General features: G+C 39.6%; 3 protein-coding genes and 1 long non-coding RNA gene across 11 annotated transcripts in view; 2 read left to right on the forward strand and 2 right to left on the reverse strand.

The window, feature by feature from the left end:
• The first annotated feature begins 636 nt into the window (after positions 1-636).
• slc22a13b (solute carrier family 22 member 13b) lies at positions 637-5579 on the forward strand. 2 transcript variants are annotated; one of them, XM_051066719.1, is made up of 9 exons: positions 637-1330; positions 2178-2281; positions 2387-2541; positions 3381-3552; positions 3661-3781; positions 3864-3958; positions 4046-4833; positions 4927-5121; positions 5214-5579. In XM_051066719.1, the coding sequence occupies exons 1-7, from the start codon at positions 956-958 to the stop codon at positions 4275-4277; spliced, it is 1254 nt and encodes a 417-aa protein (XP_050922676.1). In that variant the 5' UTR covers positions 637-955; the 3' UTR covers positions 4278-4833; positions 4927-5121; positions 5214-5579. The 2 variants fall into 2 exon arrangements, with proteins under 2 accessions (XP_050922676.1, XP_050922675.1); XM_051066718.1 differs by having other exon boundaries at positions 4046-4828.
• Positions 5580-5765: 186 nt separating this feature from the next.
• Positions 5766-17940, reverse strand: LOC108881698 (xin actin-binding repeat-containing protein 1). 6 transcript variants are annotated; one of them, XM_051066716.1, is made up of 11 exons: positions 17808-17940; positions 17347-17483; positions 17170-17257; positions 16673-17050; positions 16322-16400; positions 14098-14243; positions 13596-13643; positions 13032-13220; positions 7899-8029; positions 6499-6682; positions 5766-6381 (listed from the first exon to the last, which is right to left on the reverse strand). In XM_051066716.1, exons 1-10 carry the CDS (start codon positions 17904-17906, stop codon positions 6514-6516), a joined length of 1464 nt encoding a protein of 487 aa, XP_050922673.1. In that variant the 5' UTR covers positions 17907-17940; the 3' UTR covers positions 5766-6381; positions 6499-6513. The 6 variants fall into 6 exon arrangements, with proteins under 6 accessions (XP_050922673.1, XP_018529309.1, XP_018529304.1 ...); XM_018673793.2 differs by lacking the exon at positions 13032-13220; XM_018673788.2 differs by lacking the exons at positions 5766-6381; positions 6499-6682; positions 7899-8029 and having other exon boundaries at positions 10104-13220.
• The window catches only part of LOC127139241 (uncharacterized), a 44851-nt gene continuing 32029 nt past the window's right edge, over positions 6713-19534 (forward strand). Inside the window, exon 1 of one of the 2 annotated variants that reach the window (XR_007809322.1) lies at positions 6713-7672. This is a non-coding gene — a long non-coding RNA (uncharacterized LOC127139241). The remainder of the gene's footprint in view (positions 7673-19534) is intronic. The other variant, XR_007809323.1, reaches the window with a different exon arrangement.
• LOC127139240 (xin actin-binding repeat-containing protein 1) lies at positions 8120-10104 on the reverse strand. The gene has a single exon (XM_051066717.1). It carries the CDS (start codon positions 10076-10078, stop codon positions 8354-8356), a length of 1725 nt encoding a protein of 574 aa, XP_050922674.1. The 5' UTR covers positions 10079-10104; the 3' UTR covers positions 8120-8353.

A 19534-nucleotide genomic window follows, 5' to 3' on the forward strand; every position in this document is an offset into this window, starting at 1 on the left:
TTTTACTTCTTTTAGTTCCTGAGTAGAACTCAAATTTTAACAGTTAAGTAAATGATATCACAAGCCATTCTCAACCTGTGCTCTTGTCTGTACTCATGTCACAAAAGGTCATCCGTCACAGCCTAAGCACTGTTTCAATTCAAAGTCCACATCTAGCCAAGAACTAATAACTAGCAGAGTTCTTGCTCTGCTGATTTTATCAAGGGTAGTGGAGCTGACTTGTGAAATAACCAGAACTGTTCTGCAAAGGTCAGAAAGTAATGTGTTCCTTTCAGATACTTTAACTGCCTTTGCTCACAACCTCCAGGTATTTATTGTAAAATATTGTGTTTTGACAGCATCTTAGCTGTTGCTGCTGAAAGCAAAGTGCAGCCAGGATGTTTTGTGACTGCGGCAAAAAGATTCCTGTAAAATTCTGTGTTAGTTTGTTTTAGGAAATCTTGTATTTTGCACTTTAGGTGAACTGTTGATAACAGAATTCTGGCGACACATGTTTTTGACCAATCAGAGAGGAGCTTCTGGTTTGGCGATCGTGGCCAAATGTCCACTCAACTCAGACTCTGACGAACATTCCTGATGAGACTTTTGTTAGAAGTTTCACAATGCAGCAGACAGTCCCCGAGTGAATTAGTCTGAACCACCCTCCTGTCCCTCCTGCTCTCACATTTTTGCTGAGCTCACAGATGATGTTAATTAAAGTCCAAAAGTACAGGTCTTAGTGTGGATGTTGGGCCTCGAGCCAGAGATCCTTCAGCCTGAAGGATCCTTACGTGTCACATGGTAATACTTTGGTAGTCTGTTACCAACTTTGCAGGTCATAAAAGCACTGTGATTGTCAGTTTAAATATTAACTTACAGGACGAGAGTCAAATTGACTTGGTGGCTGGATGTTGCTTTAAGCTGGACGCTGCTTTCTCTGTCCCTCACTGCACTCTGAGGACACTCTGATACCAATATGAGCAACTTTGGGCAGATCCTGAAGGAGATCGGGGAGTTTGGTTTATTCCAGAAACGTGTAGTGGCTGCACTATGCATCCCCAGCATTTTTGTAGCTTTTGATGTGATTGGTCAGGTTTTTACCGGCCTGAACTTCCCACATCACTGTAATACTGACTGGATCTTGGACCGAGGTCCCAACCTGACAGACGACATAAAAAGAAATCTCACCATCCCTGTGAACAAGGATGGAAAGTATGAAAGCTGTGAAATGTTCACACCTGTGGATTGGGATTTGGAAACTATTGTAGTGTATGGAATCAACACTACAACAGGATGCATAAATGGATCAGATTTTGAGGCACCCAAAGGAGCCTCCAGCCTTGTTACAGAGGTAAGAACACTTTTATTCTACCACAAATTTTTGTCACTGTCTGGTTGTACTGTCTCAGAACAGTAAAGAGGTAAAAAGTAGTGCTGGGCAGAACTATGCAAACATCTATTTTTGTACCAGTTCATTTTATAGGAAATGATTAATAATTTGTAGGTTGTTAATATAGTGGATAGGCTAATCTGTTTATTAAGTAAATAAGCTGATGTTTGTAGTTTGGCTGCTGTTCTGCGTTATCTATGATCTGCTGACTTTGACTTTTTGTCTCTTTAGAGCCACCATACTGCTCTGAAAGCATTTAGCAATGGCACTTGCCTTTTACCCTGGTTTCAGTACTTGTGAAGCGTAACAGTTTTCTTCAGCAGAATCAGTTAACTAAAAAGATTGTTCAGTGAATCGTTCAGTGTTTGGACTATGTAGCCTCAGCTCACTGAAGAGAAATATGGCTGAACAGAGTATATTTCTCATCACTGTCCTTTTAATAAAAGCATAAAAACCCAAAAAATAATATTAAAAAATAACAACAACAAGGAACTTGAAACTACTGGAAAAATACATTAGCAGTTAGCTGGGAGAAAAGAATGGCCTCTGTGCTTATATCCCTGCATGTTCACAACCTAACTGAGAAATGAACAGATCACTGCAGGAAGTGGTTCAGCTCAGTTCATACACCCAAAAGATTCATTCTTTTGAACACAAACAAAACACAACACTTCATAAACAACTCGATTTAAAAAAGTGAAAATCTCAGAAGCTCCATATGTTAGGAGATGATGTAGTTATCACCAATGTCATGGACCAGGTCTCCACCTCCCTTTTTCACTATCTTCTTCCTCCTTCCTGTCATCAGTTTGACCTGGTGTGTGACAGGAGCAGTGTGATTGAGGCATCGCAGTCCATCTACATGGCCGGTCTTCTGGTTGGAGCATTGGTGTTGGGGCAGATGGCTGACAGGTACTGACCACTATTCTAATGCAACTGGGTGTCAGAAATTGATTCTGCTTTCAATTCTAAACTATTTTATACATAAACCGTTTGACAGTTCTGTTCTTTTTGCAGGTTTGGTCGTCGCTTTGTGGTCCTGCTTTCACTCCTTCTCCTTCTGTTGTTTGGTGTCGGTGCTGCTTTCTCACCCAACATCTATGTTTATATCGTTCTCAAATGTTTAGGTGGCATCTCAATTTCTGGCATTATTGCTAATGCATTTGTGATAGGTAAGTACAATACTCGTATACACACAAGAACACACTCAATGCAATACACTCACTAGTACCATAAATTACACTGTGGCAGATGGTGTAATTTATGGTTCTACCACAAGAGGGTGCCAAAGTCAAACATTTTTAACTTCTACACATAGTAGCTTTAAACCACTGATAGATCTGATGCTGATGATATAGTGCACTTAAAGTGAATGCCAAAATGCAGAGTCTCAGAGTCTAGAGAAAGTGCAGTTGTGCTGGTGTGCAAATGTACAGTAATAAACTGTGCCCTAAGGCACAGAGAATACGATGAAAATATAAGTTGACTTTTTTTACAGTTTATGGGAAGGGTGTGGGTCTCTAACACTGAAACCAAAACATACAATTTCAATCAAGGGCTTGGTCATATATATGAGTCAACATTTGCATGTGAAACACATGACAAACACAGTTCTTTGTCTCAGTTTCAGCTTTGATTTTTCAGCTTTCCCCAGCCCAACTCAGGGTTTAAAAAAAGGGCCTAATTATGTTTAAGTTTCATGAGTTGTGTTTTGCTTGTACATGCCAAGAGATTTTTTCTAAAATTATTATAAAATTAACAAGAAAGCTGTAAGATACAGCACATACAGTAGATTCAAAATAATCCCCTGGGACCTAAGTCCATCTTGTGCCTCCAGTTACACTGCAGATGTGTTTGATATTTTGATTTGAGTGTTGCATTACAAAAGCATGAAACATTACAGCTAGATAAGTTAGAAACCATTGTTAACTTGCATACACACTTGTTACAAAAACAAAATATATGCAATCAGAAATGATGCCTCTCTGTTTTATATGTTTTTTCTTTGAAGGTGGAGAATGGAGTGATTCCTCCAAGTTTGCTCTCTGCACCATTATCTGCCACTCTTTTTTCCCTCTTGGACTGATGATATTGTCTGGCATCGCCTATTTGATCCGTAACTGGAGGATCCTGCAGCTGGTCCTCTTCAGCCCTCTTGTCCTTGTCCTGGGAATCTTTTACTGGTCAGCAGCCTCATGTGCCACATTAGATGTTTATTTCTGAAATTATAGTCACGGAAAAAATAAAAGTAGATATTTTATTTTGTGATCATGGGGCTGTATGTCATGTAGGATTCTTCCAGAGTCAGGTCGCTGGCTCATCACCCAGGGCAAGAAAAAGGAGGCCATAAAGGAGATCCGGAGGGCAGCTAAGGTGAATAGGAGGAAGGTCCCGGAAGACCTGCTAGACAAGGTGAGCAGCCTCAAGCATGCTTTGGTTTAAACCAAATACAAAATAAATAAATATACACTAAAAACATTGTTAAATTGTTTAGCTGGAAGCTGAAGGTACATCTAAAAGAGGAAACATGTTGGACATCTTCAGGATATCATATCTGAGAAAACGTGCTCTTGTAATGAGCTACATATGGTGAGAGTTTATTTCAACCACAACCTTCTGTCACATCTAAACCAATATCTTTTGTGTATCTCTGAAGATATTCCTCCCACTTTACAGGTTTGGAACAAGTCTGATGTACTATGGACTGAGCCTGAATGTTGGCAATTTTGGTCTGGATATCTACCTCACACAGTTCATCTTTGGAGTAGTAGAAATTCCTGCACGTCTGGGCAGTTTGCCTCTCATCCAGCACTTTGGGAGGAGAATATGTCAAGCAGGGGTGCTGTTTTTTGGAGGAGCTGCTTGTCTGGGGATACTTGCCATCCCAAAGAGTAATGTGTTGCATTAATGATAGGAATTTGTTGTGATCTGTCTGTCCATCCTTACCTGATTTTTGAACAAAAAGGACAAATTGCATTCTTATAACAAGACTAGGACAAGGCCGAGTATATGGCTGGCCTGTGTTTGGCCAGTGTGTAAAACTGACCCTTCACTAAGCCCCTCCCCTTTGTTGTTGCTAGTCCATCAAGCTGTTTGACTTACATGTGTAAATTGACCAAACCAGCCTGAGAATGATGGAAATCCAAAATGACTGCATGTGAGTCTATGGAGCACAGCTATATGGTCACTGGACCCTGCTCCAATGTTTGTGGGGCAGGACTTAGTGAGGTGGCAATGGAAGACATGAATGCAAATGTGACACATTTCTCCTACTCTTTAAAACATGTTTTGCACTCATTTATATATGTCTGAAATATTTTTTTTTTCTGAATTACTATTTGTCCCTCAGATCTTCCCTGTAGTGGTAACAGTCATAGCTGTCCTAGGAAAATTTGCAGCAACTGCCAGTTTCTCCATAGTCTATGTTTATACTGCAGAACTATACCCTACCACTTTAAGGTAAGGTAGGTAATGTCCCACATCATACCGGCTGAAAATGCCATATTTACTTATATTACTATGAGATTGCTGATGAGCCCAGTGTTTATCCCTCATAGGCAGAATGGTGTAGGTCTGAACTCCATGTGTGCTCGTGTGGCGGGTATCCTCGCTCCACTGATAAGGCTCCTGGATGTCTACCATCACACCATCCCTATGCTGATATATGGAATCATCCCCATTGTTGCTGGATGTTTCTGTTTACTGCTGCCTGAAACACGTAATGTCGAACTCCAGGACCACGCTGAACTCATGTGAGTTGATGAGAGAGCAGAGTAGTTATTTCTCAGAGCAATCAGAGAATCAGAGCAATTGTATGTAATAATGCTATTGTTTCCACTTACAGAAAACCTGAGACTGGGGCTGTTGAGGAGGGATCCTGCACTAAAGAGACCAAATCAGAAAAGAGCACAAAAATGTAATTTATGTGGACATAATAGTTTTCACAGTCTTTTCATATCAGGAGGAGCAGTGTACATGCTCTCAACTGATACAGTGGTAACAGTGCTGTGTTAGTATGCAGGTAGCTAAAAGGCAAAGCTTTAACTGAATCATGTTTAACTGTTATTAGGTTTCATGTTTTACTTTTTTGGTTTGAATTTCTATTTTTTGTAGTTCTTGTAGTACAAAATTGGTTTTGCTGTTGCAGATGTTATGGACTTGTTCAATAACTGAAATTTGTATATAAAATAAAATTTTCAATAAGTCCTCAGTGAGCCTGAACATTGCTTAAATGCCTGTATGTTGATCAGTTTTGCTGTACTTCACCTTGGAGGGAGAATATGTCAAACATGCTTCCTGTTTTTGTGGTGCCACTTGCCTTAATGCCTGCTATCCCAAATGATTTCTTAAATATGCTTTTAATATCTGAAAAAATAACTTTACTTAAACACAAAACTCAGCGTTGAACATTGTTTTATTTTATTGTCACAAAAATTACTGCAGTATATTTATGATAGGAACCAGTGCATTTCTTTATGTCCACGTCATAAGGGAAGCCCTCCATATTTCAAAATAATGCTTGTCGTAATATCACATGTACAATATTATCTTACACTAGTTAAGCAGTGGTTGTTAAGTAAGTTTGGTCTGATTCATGTTCTGATCCATTCATGATTCTGGTTTGCTTATAATGAAAAATCAGCCCATGAGCACCAGGGCCAGTATGTGTAGTTGAAAATAATTGTAATTTTTGATTCCTCTTTATTAACTTTGTTCAAATTAAATTCCAAAACCTGGTTTTAAATTTTACTCAATGCCTATTAAAAGGAATACATAAAATGTATTATCTGAACTAAAAAGCATTTCATTCAGCAATATGGGATGAATGAAGGCGACAGTTACTTATGCTGGCATCTGTCATACTTATGCTGCACAGTTTCTTACAATGATTATGCTCTTGTTGCAATTACATTGTGGGTTATGTGTCAACACACTATTAATCATTACCATTACATAGATGAACACACTGTAAAATTTAGATGGCAGTAGCATCACAGTCACCATCTCATCAGCTGAGGACAGAAACAAGACACAGTTTTAACAGAGAAAAGCCACTATAAGATTAATCATGAATATGAAAGTAAATATACATAATGGAAATCACTTTTGCCTTTCCTGCTGGTACTTACATCTACATTGTACATTTATGCTTCAGATTCATCATGCACCACATCAGCAGTATTCCTCAGAAGCCACTGGTTCTTGTGTTGAGCGTATCCAAAGCCTTCATCATAATTCCCTTTTCTTCTGAACAGTTGTTGGTAGTGAAATATGCAGTAGAATTCCCCATGTAAAGGTGCATAATTGTACATGCTACAAATAAACAGAGTTTGTCAGTTACAGCACAAATTAATGACCATTTGGTTGGAGGCAGAAAGGGTATTTTTGTGGTTATAGTAGCTACGTGACTGATTTCATTTTCCTTTATCTTGCATTTCAGAATTACTTACAGGTTTAAGTAGTTATCCTTAAGCGGTTAACAGAGAGGTGTGTTGACGGGTTTCTTGTAAAAGAGTAAAGTTGAGTTGGACTGTTGCTACTTTCACATGCGGTCGTGTGTACCGTGTTCATAAGAGGAGAACATATGAATATCTCCTTCTTGGGATATATTATGAGCAATTTTGTGAAAGCTCCGAATTCGACGTGTTTAGTGACGTTTACGGAAGTGGCGGAGGCCGTGGAAGTTCATTTTTCGTTGGATGGTAAGTTAATATATTGTATATATGTATTTTGTTTTGGGTTTTGCTTATTTTAGATTGTGTAAAGGAGGAAAGTCTTGGTATTCCCCACCGCCTCATCTTTCCCCCCTGTTATTATGCCTTTGCATTCACTGCACTCTGTTACCCGCCTGCAAGCTAACTAAACTATTAGCCTCTGTGGCTTCTGTTTGCATCCGCGTTGCCTTTGCTTTCGCAGCGGTGCCAAGCATACAGCGCACACGATTCCCCTGTCGTTACCGCAGCTCACGAGTTCCGTTTAAAGGCAGCGTGTATGTGTCAAATTGTCTGTTAAAAGCATGGCCTCTTTTCAACCAATCAAACAAATTTGAATGTATTCGGAAAACAAGTCTATAGTAGGTATTGGCCCAAATATAAAATTAAACAACAATTGTGCTCAAAGGTTGGAGGTGCGTTGCATGTTGCAACAGTAGATAAACACCGTGTATGGAGTGTGTCTATAACTATAGGTCGTCTTTAGCTTTAATGTTGCTATAGGCTATTGAGTTCCACGTGTCCCTTTCCCTATGTGACTGAAAAACAGACTGAAGCCGGGAAAGCTTTTCACCAGCCTCAGCTAAAGAAGGTAAGACTTTATCTGAAGTATTGTCAAAATTACATCCTCTGTGCTTTTAGCATTAATATTGAATTTTTTTCCCTCATTTGTTGCATAGGAGGTCAGCTTACAGTTAGAGCTGTTTTATATTCAGGCCAGTACAAAATGTATCAATATCAAAGTGACTAAAGTAAGTACTGAAAATCATCGATCAATATTGCAGGTGATTTTCCTGTAGAATATTGTAATAGCTCACCTTAATTTTTTCTGGCACACTTTACAACAGAAGCAAGTTTTGTGAAAGATGTATTTGTCTGCAGCAATTTTTTCCATCGGATAAACTGGCTTCAGACAGGCAGAGCACATCTCTTGACAGGTTGGTTGAAACTGATGAAAAAAGTTAGATTTTGAGCTGGAGTAAACCAAAGAAGATTTTTTGACAGTAATGAGCATTAATAACAAACACAAAGACATACATTAAAATCAAAAATCTGTATTTAATTTTCAAATCTAAGTCAAAAACAGTAAAAGAATACAAGCTAAAAAGAAATCCTTAAACATCAATAAGAACATCTTAAACCTCTGATAAATAAACAAACAAGCAATAACAACCAACACAATTAATATCTTGGGCTAATAAAATTATGTACATGAAATACAAATGAGAAACACTGTCCAAACTTATATATACAATGACTAACTGGGCCTGATTTAAAGTTTCTGATTGATTGGCAGCCGAACTTCTGGGTATGTTGTGACCTGATGCGTTGTTGTCATGGTTTCTGGGTGAGTAGTGACAACAGTGGAAGTTTTTGATGAGTAAAACCGGTTACCAAAGCTATCGTTTTGCTCATAGTTCTCTGTGACTGTTTTGGTTCCTATAACACTGTTCCCCACACGTTCAGTCTGCACCTCGAGTACACTGAGCTCTCGCTTAGGTTTAAGTGGGCTGAAAGTCAGTTGTTTTTGACCTCCTTTTCTGGGATCCCTCTTTCTGTTTTGAGCAGGGCTGTTGCATGTCAGGGTCTTTGTTGTCCGGAATTTCTCCTCTATCTTTGGGCTTTGCTGACATGTCGGGCAGATTGTGGTCTCTGGTGCCACCACATCTGTTTTATCTGTTTTTCTAGCAGCTGACTGGATGGAGATGAAGGCAGGTGAGGATGGGGGACTTGCTCGTTTTGCAGAGGCTACTTCATTGCTTGTGCTTGGCCCAGCTAAGAGAGCTGTGTTTCCCTTTGTGGTAGGGCTTCCCTGTGCCTGCTGTGATTTTGTTCTGCTTGACCCAATGCTAATTTTACTAATATTACCAGAGGATGGGGATCCTTGCACTGTCCCTAAGGACTCTTTGAACAGGCATGATAAACCAGCAATATCTGAGTCAGATTTCAATGTAGAGACAGAATAAAGAGCCTTCTTAATGGCTTCCTCTATGTCTATGAGTCTGGCTAAGGTCTGCTCTTTTAGATTCATGATTTCCTCACTGGCTCTCTCAAGATCTCCAAAAACATGTGCCATTGAGGACTTACTTTCAGGGTCGCTCTTCAATGGTGACTTCTCCTCTCTATGTTCCACTTTTACCTCTTTTTGTTTCTTTTTGTCAGAACTGACAACCCAGTCAGTGACGTTCTCAAATACTCTCCTCAGAGACTGCACATCAACCTCACTTGTGTCCTGTTCAATTTCTTCAACTCGACTGAGGATGCTCTGCAGTTCCTCCTGCTTTCGCAGGTTGTCAAAAATTTCCATGGCTGCTGTTATGTTTCCCCTCATGATCTCGTCCATGTGAACTGACAGCCGCTGTCGGCGCTCATCCTCTGTCTCGGTTCGTCCTTTCTTTTCCCTCATCTCAACTTTGCTTTCTTGTTTCATTTCTCTCTCGTGCCTGTCTTTGCTGTCAGCAGTTTGACCACTGGTGTTTGTGCCACTGTAGGATGGACCAGCTATAGTTTGTTGTGGTTTTGCATCTGCATGTATGAGAATAGGTGGATTATTATCTCCAGATGTATCTTTTTGGCTGTTGTTGGGCTGGGCAATTTTTACTCTTTTTGGCTTTACAGGGGCATTCTTTACTGAAATTGCCTTTTTACCTCCAAATTTCTGGCATGCTTCATGAAAATCGACATGACTTTCATCTGTTTCATTCATATTCTCTTTGACAGGGCTTTTTTCCTGGAGTTTTTTGGCTGCTGCTGTGACATTTATATCCTCTGTTCGATTAAAAGTACTCTTGTCGGTGATATTGATTGAGCCTTGGACTTGGTGCCTTACTTGAATTTTCTGAGACATCTGACTAGTTTCACCTTTATGATCTACTGAATTTGGCCCTGAATCTGCATCGCTGTTTATTTTGGACAGGTCTTTCATATGTTCATCCTTAGATGACACTGATGTTGTCAGTGGTTGAGCAACAGTTTCTTCTTTGGATTGTTTTTCCATTTCAGGTCTTACAGTATTTGTTTGGGTTGCCTCAGGGCTCTTTGTGTTGGCTGGATTGATTATCTCTTTGTTTCACTTTGAGATGCTCTGGTTTAGGTGGGATGGCTGGTTTTGAAACAACAGGCTTTTTGCTTTTCTCTAAGTCAGTACTTGTAACTGGTTTATTTAGGGTTTCACTTTGGCTTTGGGGCTCTGTAGTTGCTGCAGTCACCTCTTCCTTGGAGAACTCTTGTCTCAATGGTACTTCAGTTGGCCTGGGCTCAGTCACAGGGAAAAACTCTTTGATAATAGGCTTTTCAACAGACAAAGCATCCACATTTTGGGATCTTTCTTTGTGAGGTTTGGAAGAGTTTCTATATATCATAGCTGCTTTGAAATCTCCCCTTGCGATATTAATGTTGGATCTCTCCAAGGAATCCAAAGCTGCTTGAAGTTTGCCATGAAAAACAACTTCCTCTTCCTCTTGTTGTCCAGGTGTTAGTTTTGAACTATCAACCAAAGCTTCAAGGTGTTTGTGAACCACATCTGTTCCTTTTTGACCCTGTTTGTTGCATATCTCAGTAGTTAGCACTTCTTCAGAATTAGTTTTTTCATGGCACGTCTCTGTATTTTCATGTTGGCGGTCTGATTTATATTCTGAAGTGATGTTTGAGGCTGATGGAGCTTCATCCCACCTTGGCTCAGTGCACAAGTCCACTTTTTGATTTTCATTTTCTTGAGGTAATTCTGCTTCTGTTCTTGAGTGTTTGACATCACCTGCTATTTGTTTGTTTTGTGATGAGTAATACAAAGATTTGGCCTCCATTGTGGCCTGTTGGAGGCTATGGATTGCGGTTTGGAGGTTAGAGATTTCATCAGTGTCATCTACCACCTCAACTAATTCAGCTTGATGGACCCTGTCATCATCCTGTGTCTCAAGATGTAGATAAGGCCCCAGTGGTGCAGCTGTAAAGTTACACACTTCTTCCTGTCCTCGGCCACCACACTTCCAAAGGGTGTTTTTTCTTTGCTCACGATCATATACCCCAATGTTGCGTTCTCCAGAGGATTGGCTCTTTCCAAGTGGCACAGTTTGACCTGTACATGGATGCAAAATGGTGGTAGATTGGACACAATTTTCATGGATATTTTGCTTTGTTTGATTTTCTCTTTGATCCCCAGAGAACATGCCTTTCAGTCTCTTTACATCCACTGGGACCCACTCTGAAGAACTCTCCTCTGCCTGACCTCCTCTCAATTCATGATGAAGCTGTGTGCTCTGTTCAGCCAGAGTTTGGTTTGGAAGAAGTTCTTGTTCTTGCACTGTTGGTTCAGCCTGAAGAGTTTTCAAATATTCCAGATCTCCTTTTTCAATACAGCTCTTGAACAGTTTTACATTCCCCTTTACTGTGACTTCAGGCCTGATTGATCCTGTGCAGATTTGGTCTTGAGAAGTTTCTCGAAGGCAGCTTATGGCTGATTCAATAATGCCTTTTCTTAGTCCTTGATTTTCTGTTTTACTAATATCAGTTTTCTCCATTTCTGGTTCATCATACTCTGCAGCATGCCCTTGTGGAGCACTGTAACTTTTCACATCATCCTCATCAAAATAATTGTAAAGGGAGTAAACAATGACTTCAGCACATGTGTTGGCATCCTTCTGAATGATCACTCCTTTTCTCAGAGAGTTATCTTGATTGAGAATATCCTCAACAAGCTGAACCACATTGGCAGTTTTAAACTCTGTGTCTTGGCTGGTAGGGAACTGATGCTGGGCAACAGGTACATTCACCACTGTGGCCTTCATACTTCCTTTACTATCCTCCTTTAAGTAAGTGATCTGAGGCTTTAGGTTTGCACGTGGTAGCAACTGGAGTATGAAGTTTTGTGCACCACCTTCAGCTACCTCATCATAGTTAATCTTAGGCCCTCCCTCTGATAGTGTGAATTTAGCCTTTTTAGCTATCATTGTCTCATTCACCTCAATGATTGATCCACCTGAATGAATGGCATTAACGTGATACAGGGAATTCAACGTTTCTTTGATGTTCTCCACCAACGTCTCAATTTCATCCTTGTTCTGATGCCTAATTCTGTCAAATGGCAGTGATTCAAACAGATAGGCTCTGTTCTTGACATTAGTTACTAGATACTCCTCAGCTGCCCCACTGGGATTTTCTGGGATTTGGGATTTTAACTCATGCACATAGGAATTTTCTCTTTCTATGTTTGTTGAGATAAATGGGTTGTTTTTCAAAAGATCTACACTTGTTGTGATACTTTCCTCAAATTCCTCTGGACCTGAAAGACTTGTAAGGTCATCCTCAAAGGCTGCTTCACCAGAGGAAACTTCTTCCCCACCAGAAAACCTAGTGCTTTGACGAACAACATGAACACATGGGCCTTGCTTATGGGGCTGATCTATCAAATCAAGACTTTTGGTGCATGTAGTTCTTTTGTTTTCACAGTGTATATTCTCTGTGCTGCTCACTTCAGAGTCATGTATTTGCTTTTGGACTGGCCCTGTCTCATCCCTAGAAATAGAAACTTTCCCCTGGAACTTATTATCTGGATTTGGCTTCAATGTTTTCACAGACTGATTCTCAAATATCCTCCTGGTAGCCTGAACATCTATTCTTATCATCTCCTCCTCACACTCTCTGTTTGGATCTGGACTAGAACCAATCGTTTTGTCATCCTCCACGATCCCTTTCACACTTTCATCACATAGCCTGCCCTCATGCTCCTCAGACACAGTTGATGTTTTACTGACATCACCTCTGTCCACTGTTCTGTCTGCCATGTGACTCTTAGGGGTGTAAGGAGACACTTTGTTACTCAAGGCACAGTTCTCAAATATCAAGCGTCTTGAGAGGACCTCTCCCTCATATCCAGTTTCACCAGCTGTCACCACAGTCTCAGAGCTCAAAACCTCAGCAAGCTCCTCATCCACAACTTCATCCAGCATCTTCACCTCTGGGTGAGTGTGCTTCAGGAGTCTTCTCAGCTCACATTTCTGCCGCTGCTGGTATAACTTTTCTTTGGAAAAGGCTGGCATGGATTGCTGGGAATGTGCCCCAGAGATGTCTTCTGGTCCTGGCTGATGTCTGGCTAAAGGAGGTGGAGGGAGGTCATCTTCCCTTTTTTGGGAATCTTCAGCCATCTTAGAAGAATAAAGTATGGTTCTCATCATTGAGTCCTTTTTAACAGGAATAAGCTATCCAATGAAAATCATGCTCCAGAATGTGCGCACATGCAACAAGAGCCATATGTTACCTTCCAAACCATCCCAGTCGATTTGCTTTCCACATGCCAGGTATCAGTGGGTTAGCTGAACTCAAGAGCAACCAGTAAATGTAACCGCAATGATAAATAAAATGTATACATAATAAAATAACATCCAATATCTGTGAACTACAAGCCTCGAGAAAAGCAGAGCTATATGGAATATGATAATGTGGAAATTGTTTATGTTATTGTGACAGTGCAAATCCAACGTGCACCAACATGCAAAATGTTTGGTGAAATTCCACCTTACCTTGGTTAATTTGACTCTTTTCCCAGATTCAGATGATTGATCCTGTGCCTGGATGAGAAACAATAATTTATTTTATCTTATAAAGTTACCTTTAAATAACCAATGTTGACTTAACCCTGTGTGACATAATGTGCTTTATCAGAAATCATTATATGACATAGTTTAGTGTTTTATTGTCAAAGGTAATGGCTACACATTTACTGTGTGGAACATGTTGCCATGGCACTAGATATTTGTACTTGCAGATGGAAATTACAGTACAATGCAGAGCAGTTTTGTCCATCATCCTTTTCTCTGCGGTGGAGTTTAAAGGTCACAACAGATAAAACAAATTATTTTTATTACAGTTAACATTTTTTGTCCGGTAATCATACATCTTTCTACATAAAGTCTGAAATAGTGTGGCTACATATTTAATGTATATAAATAAATAAGATTAATTAACATTGTTTATTCTACCAAAAAAAAAAAGGAATCACATAATAAGTAGGCATTTGTTTACCAGTTTTAAAGGACTCTGTGTCGGTTCCTGAGGTGCCACCTTTGACATATAACAAGCAGACATAGCTTTAACTGAGACACACAGTTTCTCCTTGGTTTGGATGAAAGAGCTGTCTCTGAAGTCGGCAATCGACCTTCTCTTTTCATCTGCAAAGATATCAGACACGACAGTTTTAATGTGTTAAATTATGGTTTTCTCTGAGATACATGTTGACAGTGGCATCAAGTCACATGGGATTTGGGGTAAAGAGAGTAATCTAGTCTCACTTTGTTTACTAGTAAACATCAGTTGTCAAAAAGGCAGCTGCCTCGTGTCAAAATAAAGTGCTATGTATTTTTGGAGACTGTCACAACATCATGTGACTGGGAGACAATTTAAACAGAATTTAGTGACTCATTTCAGTAGCATACTGACTTCTGTGTTCACATCCATGTCACCAGACCGTGTGTTAATAGTTATCAGTTTTTGGCTCACTAGCAGCCACACTTTCTAAGCTGATATTTAACAGCTGCCATGTGGTCGAGTTATAAATGTACCACTTGTGGTGCAGCGGAACAGATACCTGACTCCACTGACATACATACTGAGAGTTAAAAGGGTAGATTACTCACTGCAGCTACAGTTGACTAAGCATAGAAAAGCAAAAGTAAACACATAACACGTCTTAAAATTGTTTATAATGTTTACAGGCAGTAAAACCAGCTGCTGCCAATCAGGAAAACACAGCAAAACAGAAACAGTGTTTTAAGTATAAAGTGAGAACTCTTTAGGATGAGGATTTGGTGAATGTTTGCTGTTAGCTTTTAGTCCAACCTGTAATGATTTTAAAGTCTCCTCACTATAAAAAAAATCCAGATTTACATAGCCCTTAAAACTGTCTTCATCCATAAGTGCAATTAGTTGCATCAGAATACCATAGTTATTAAACTTTGAGTTTCAAGGGAGGTTTTAAAGTTTTAAAGACCATGTGCAAGCCATATAATGTGCATATAGAATTGTTTTAAATCATCTGACACACAGATTATTCTCTAGTTGAACCATCTGGTCAAAATACAAAACTGTACTCACAGGACGTTAACAGCCTCCAATTCCCTGCGTCCTGCCTGTCTTCTTATTTCCTTCATCTAACATCTAACTGACGTTGCTGCTGTAGGTTTGTGTCCGGTAACGCAGCCTCTGCCACTCTCAGTCGCCCTCTCTCCCTGTCTCATTCCTGCCCCAGTGACAGCTGACCCCTTCACCCTCCTGCACTTATTCAGGACTAGAAGCATGTCGGCTATTTCTGTCCTGCTCTGGAGTGGCCCACTATCCCTGCACCAGGCTGAGTCAATCATGGCTTCTTGCAAAGTCATAGTGGTGATATTCATCTCCATTTCACCTCTTCCCTTTCATTCACACCGTCCTAAGCTTTGACCTGAGTCACAGGTCTCGGAGGCAGCTTTCCAGGGAATGTTTGCCAGGGAACTTTTGTCTTCGTCTTGTGTTTTTCAGTTGGATAAGAATTCATAATTCGATGCTTAACTATAGAGTTGGCATGTTTGCATGTTAAGCCAACCTGCTGTGCACTGACTAAAAGACTCTGCCTGTAATGATATTTAAATTAATTAATTGGAAATATACTAGTTGAGCATGTATTCTTTCTTCTATAATTAGTAAGATTAGTACCAAATTACACAGTTATTTCCAGCAATTTTCCTTGGAAATTTAATTTTAAAGTTTCTTGCTGAACTCTTTGTATTCTGTCATATTTATGTTACTCTTTCTTAGTCCCATGTCCATTAACCCATCCAGCGTGCATTTTCAACACCTGCAAAGCTTGTTGTTAGTCAACTTTGCACAGTTTGTGGTGTCTGAATTTTTTCAGCCTAATCACAGCCTTGAGGGCCTGATGCCAGTTACTTTTCCCTCACAACCTTGATCATGGCTGTCGTCCACAAATCATTATATCATTTATTCTTATCTACTGGTCTTTGTCCTGGAAGTGTTTTTCTTATTGCCATATGTAGGCTGTGGCTGGGCTTTTTATTATTTGTTTTTTTTTGCGTTTTTTAAATGATTGACTATGTCTGCCAATCTAAGTCCAATCAAGTTCTACTGACAACTGCTCAATAGAGTGATCCCTCTCGGGCCTGTCTATTATCTGGAATTACTCTTTGAACCTTTCATTCACTCTCCAGCTTTACTGGGTAGTAGGTTGGAAAGGAGGAAATAGTGTCGTACTCACCAGCTTGAGAGGATGCAAGTTTTTCAAAATCAATACCCCCTATTGTTTTTCTCCTCTCTGTCCGGGTGTTATTCACCACCTTGAGAGAGAAATAATGAATTGTCAGTGCTTCTATGTAGACATGTATCTTTTTTGTATGACAATATGCAGTCCTGATTTTAATTTTGGAAGCAACATGATGGAAGTTAGATGATGGCTTTGATAGAGACTTGAAATGAATCAATGAATTTGCAGGTACCTTCATGTTTTCTGAAACAGAGGAGTACAAGTCGATATTCTTGATTCTTATCAGCTGAGAAATGCAAAATTCTTGTTTTCACTTGTTAAACTAAAAGTAGCTGTTTTATTTACCTTTTGAGTCACATGATCTGCCTTTGCATCCATTTTAGCGTCATTAACTGGAGCATCAGCAGGAACTTTTGCCTTCTGTTCCTCTGCAGACCTCTTCACCTCCTCAACCTCTCCATTCATCACCGTCACAGTGTCTGCTGCCTTGTAAGGTGATTTGAAGTTTGCAGCTCTGAAACTGCTCTTCACCTTGCTCTGTGTGGCTGCGTTGGACTCAAACAAGGCCTTCAGGGCCTCTATGGAGCCAGCGCCGTTTTGAAGGCTCCCCATTGACTTACTGCGCGTTAAACTGCTTTTGGCTCGAGACCGTTCCCTCTCTTCATTTCTCCTCATCAGAGAAGCCAGACCAGTCTCTTTGTTCTCCAGAAGAGATGGTGTTATCTGACAGTGATACACACAGAAAACAAAACATGTATGCATGCTGCTGCATTGATTATTTTTCCCCACCCTGAAGCCTGCTTTGTTTGTGGACTGTGCAAACAGCTCAAAAATGAGCTTACCTCTTTCAACACTTGCTTTGGCTTTGCATCACCACTGTTTACTGAAGTTACTTGAATTGATGCACTTACTTCCACTGTAGTTTGATACCTGTCATTCACAAAAAAGCCATATTACTGCATATAGAAGATTATTGTTAACAGATGTAGAGAGGGTGAGAGAGTTGAAGTTTGTTTCACCTAGCAACCAGTTGGGACACAGATGATTTCTTGTCCCACAGTCCTTCCTCAGTCCAGGTGGGCTTGTCACATGACGAGGGGAGGCTCTTCAGTGACTGGGTGCGCCACAGATTACTCTTCCACTCCATGACCAGACACTTCACAGCAGTGCAGAGTTTGTAAACAACTGTATCGCCTAGTACGATATGCCAGCAAGCAATGAATTTATCTTTACCATTGTCTTAACAAATCTAGTAAGCATTTCTGTGTACTCATAAAGCTAAACATTTTCCTATTAACTCGTAGAATTGGTAGGTTATAATATATACATACATATACAGTAATGCAACATAGAATGATTTGAGAGACGTCATAACCTGCAATGCAAAAGAGTGTAATAACTACTAAATCTGAAGATCAGATCATAATTTATATTTTGTGTAAGTGAGTAAAGCAGCTTTAAAACTGAAGTGTTACCTTACAGATGTCAGTCGGTGTCTGTTCTCTGTGACAGTCAGAAGCTCTTCCGCAGCATCACAAGACTTGCACACGATGAGAGCAAAGTCCTTTTTCTTCCTCATTACCACACAGTGTGTAAAGTGATTTATGAAAAAGTCTAGAGTAGCAAACAACAGGATATAAATTGGTCAGAAAATACAGACTGCATCTGCTGCTTTCATCTGAAATACTGATACTTCTGTTGTCAATTCAGAAAACATTTAAACAATAATCTCCTTTTCACTCTGTGTCAAGCATTTTTGTTACTGTTTGTGTTGGCTGCTGTGTGAGTTTTCAGGGGATGCTTTAGTGTTTGATGTCAGGTTAAAACTCCAAAGCTCAGATGTAATTATATGATCTTTGAGCAGCAACAGACCATGCATTAAGATAAAAAGAGATGAACTTTATTGATCCTGAGGGGAAGTTGGGTCATTAGAGCAGGAAAAGAGTAGACAAAGAACAGCAAATACAACATATTGAAAATGAAAGAATTATGATAATACGCAGCTCTGTTGCTTTGAGAGAGTTTTTATGTCTGCTGAGTTTTGACAGATACTGATTAACAGAGGTTGTCAGGTGACATATTTACACATTCACGAGGCAGTATAAAGCACAACACACTGCCTGTCCCCAGTAGTAAATGTACAGTGTTAATACAATACAGGGAAAATGAAAATTATTATACACAGTTGTGCCTGAGAGAGTAATAATTTCTAAATGTTTGTTGCAGTCTTCCAAAATCCCTTATACATTAACTGTCAAACCTGTCTGGTGAAGTTACTGGAGTTGTTTTAGACTGCATAACAACATAAATTTTACCATCCAAAATATGAACAATTAATTTTTACTTGCTCTTTTAAAGGTTTTTAGTTCTTAAATTAGATTTCAAGTGTCAGGGGCTCAATGGTGCTAGACAGCCCACAAGGAACAAGTGTTGTAGAAGTTCGTCTCCACCCAGGAATTCCAAGACCTCCTGGCCCTGGAGGGTCAAGAACTAAGAACAGGGGGAAGCTCTGCTCCCTTGTGATCTCGCTGACAACACTGACACCAACACCGACCCTGGCCAGACTTCTCCTGACACATACTGCAACAAAACCGCAATCAGCTGAGGAATGTAGACTCCACTGAACACAGCTTTTACTGAGAGTAAACGGTAAAATGCAGCAGTATATGTACACATAGCAGCTTTTTTCTTATGTGAAATGATTGATTTTAATGCCATGTTATGGTGATATATATTTACCATACTAAAACCATATGGGCTTGCATTGACACAAAAGCTGAAATAATAATGATAATGATAAGTTGTTATTATGAAGCTAGTCTGCTCAAAGCTCTTCAAACGATTGTGGACAGTTACTAAATCCATTTACTGAAGTTCTGCCACTTGGGGGCAGTGGAACACACTAAAAATTGGCACTATCCCTTTAAAAAAATTGTTATTTAGTATTTCTGTTTTGTGAAACAATGTGTTGACTAGATTTTTGATTGAAATCCTTTTTTCTCAACTACATAATGTCAGTTGTTATCAGTTACTAGTTAAAATTTTAAGATTTTTTTTTTAGGATTTTAGTTTCAAACATGGGATAAAATCAAAATATCAAGAACAGTATATGAAGATGTTAGAACTAATGTCACTATATTTAAAGGAGCCATTTACTCCTTACCATACTTTTATTTTATGGACAATTTTGAATGCAGGACTTTTACT

This window comes from Lates calcarifer, linkage group LG24 (assembly GCF_001640805.2).
Source record: "Lates calcarifer isolate ASB-BC8 linkage group LG24, TLL_Latcal_v3, whole genome shotgun sequence".
In the NCBI taxonomy this organism is placed as follows: domain Eukaryota; kingdom Metazoa; phylum Chordata; class Actinopteri; family Centropomidae; genus Lates; species Lates calcarifer.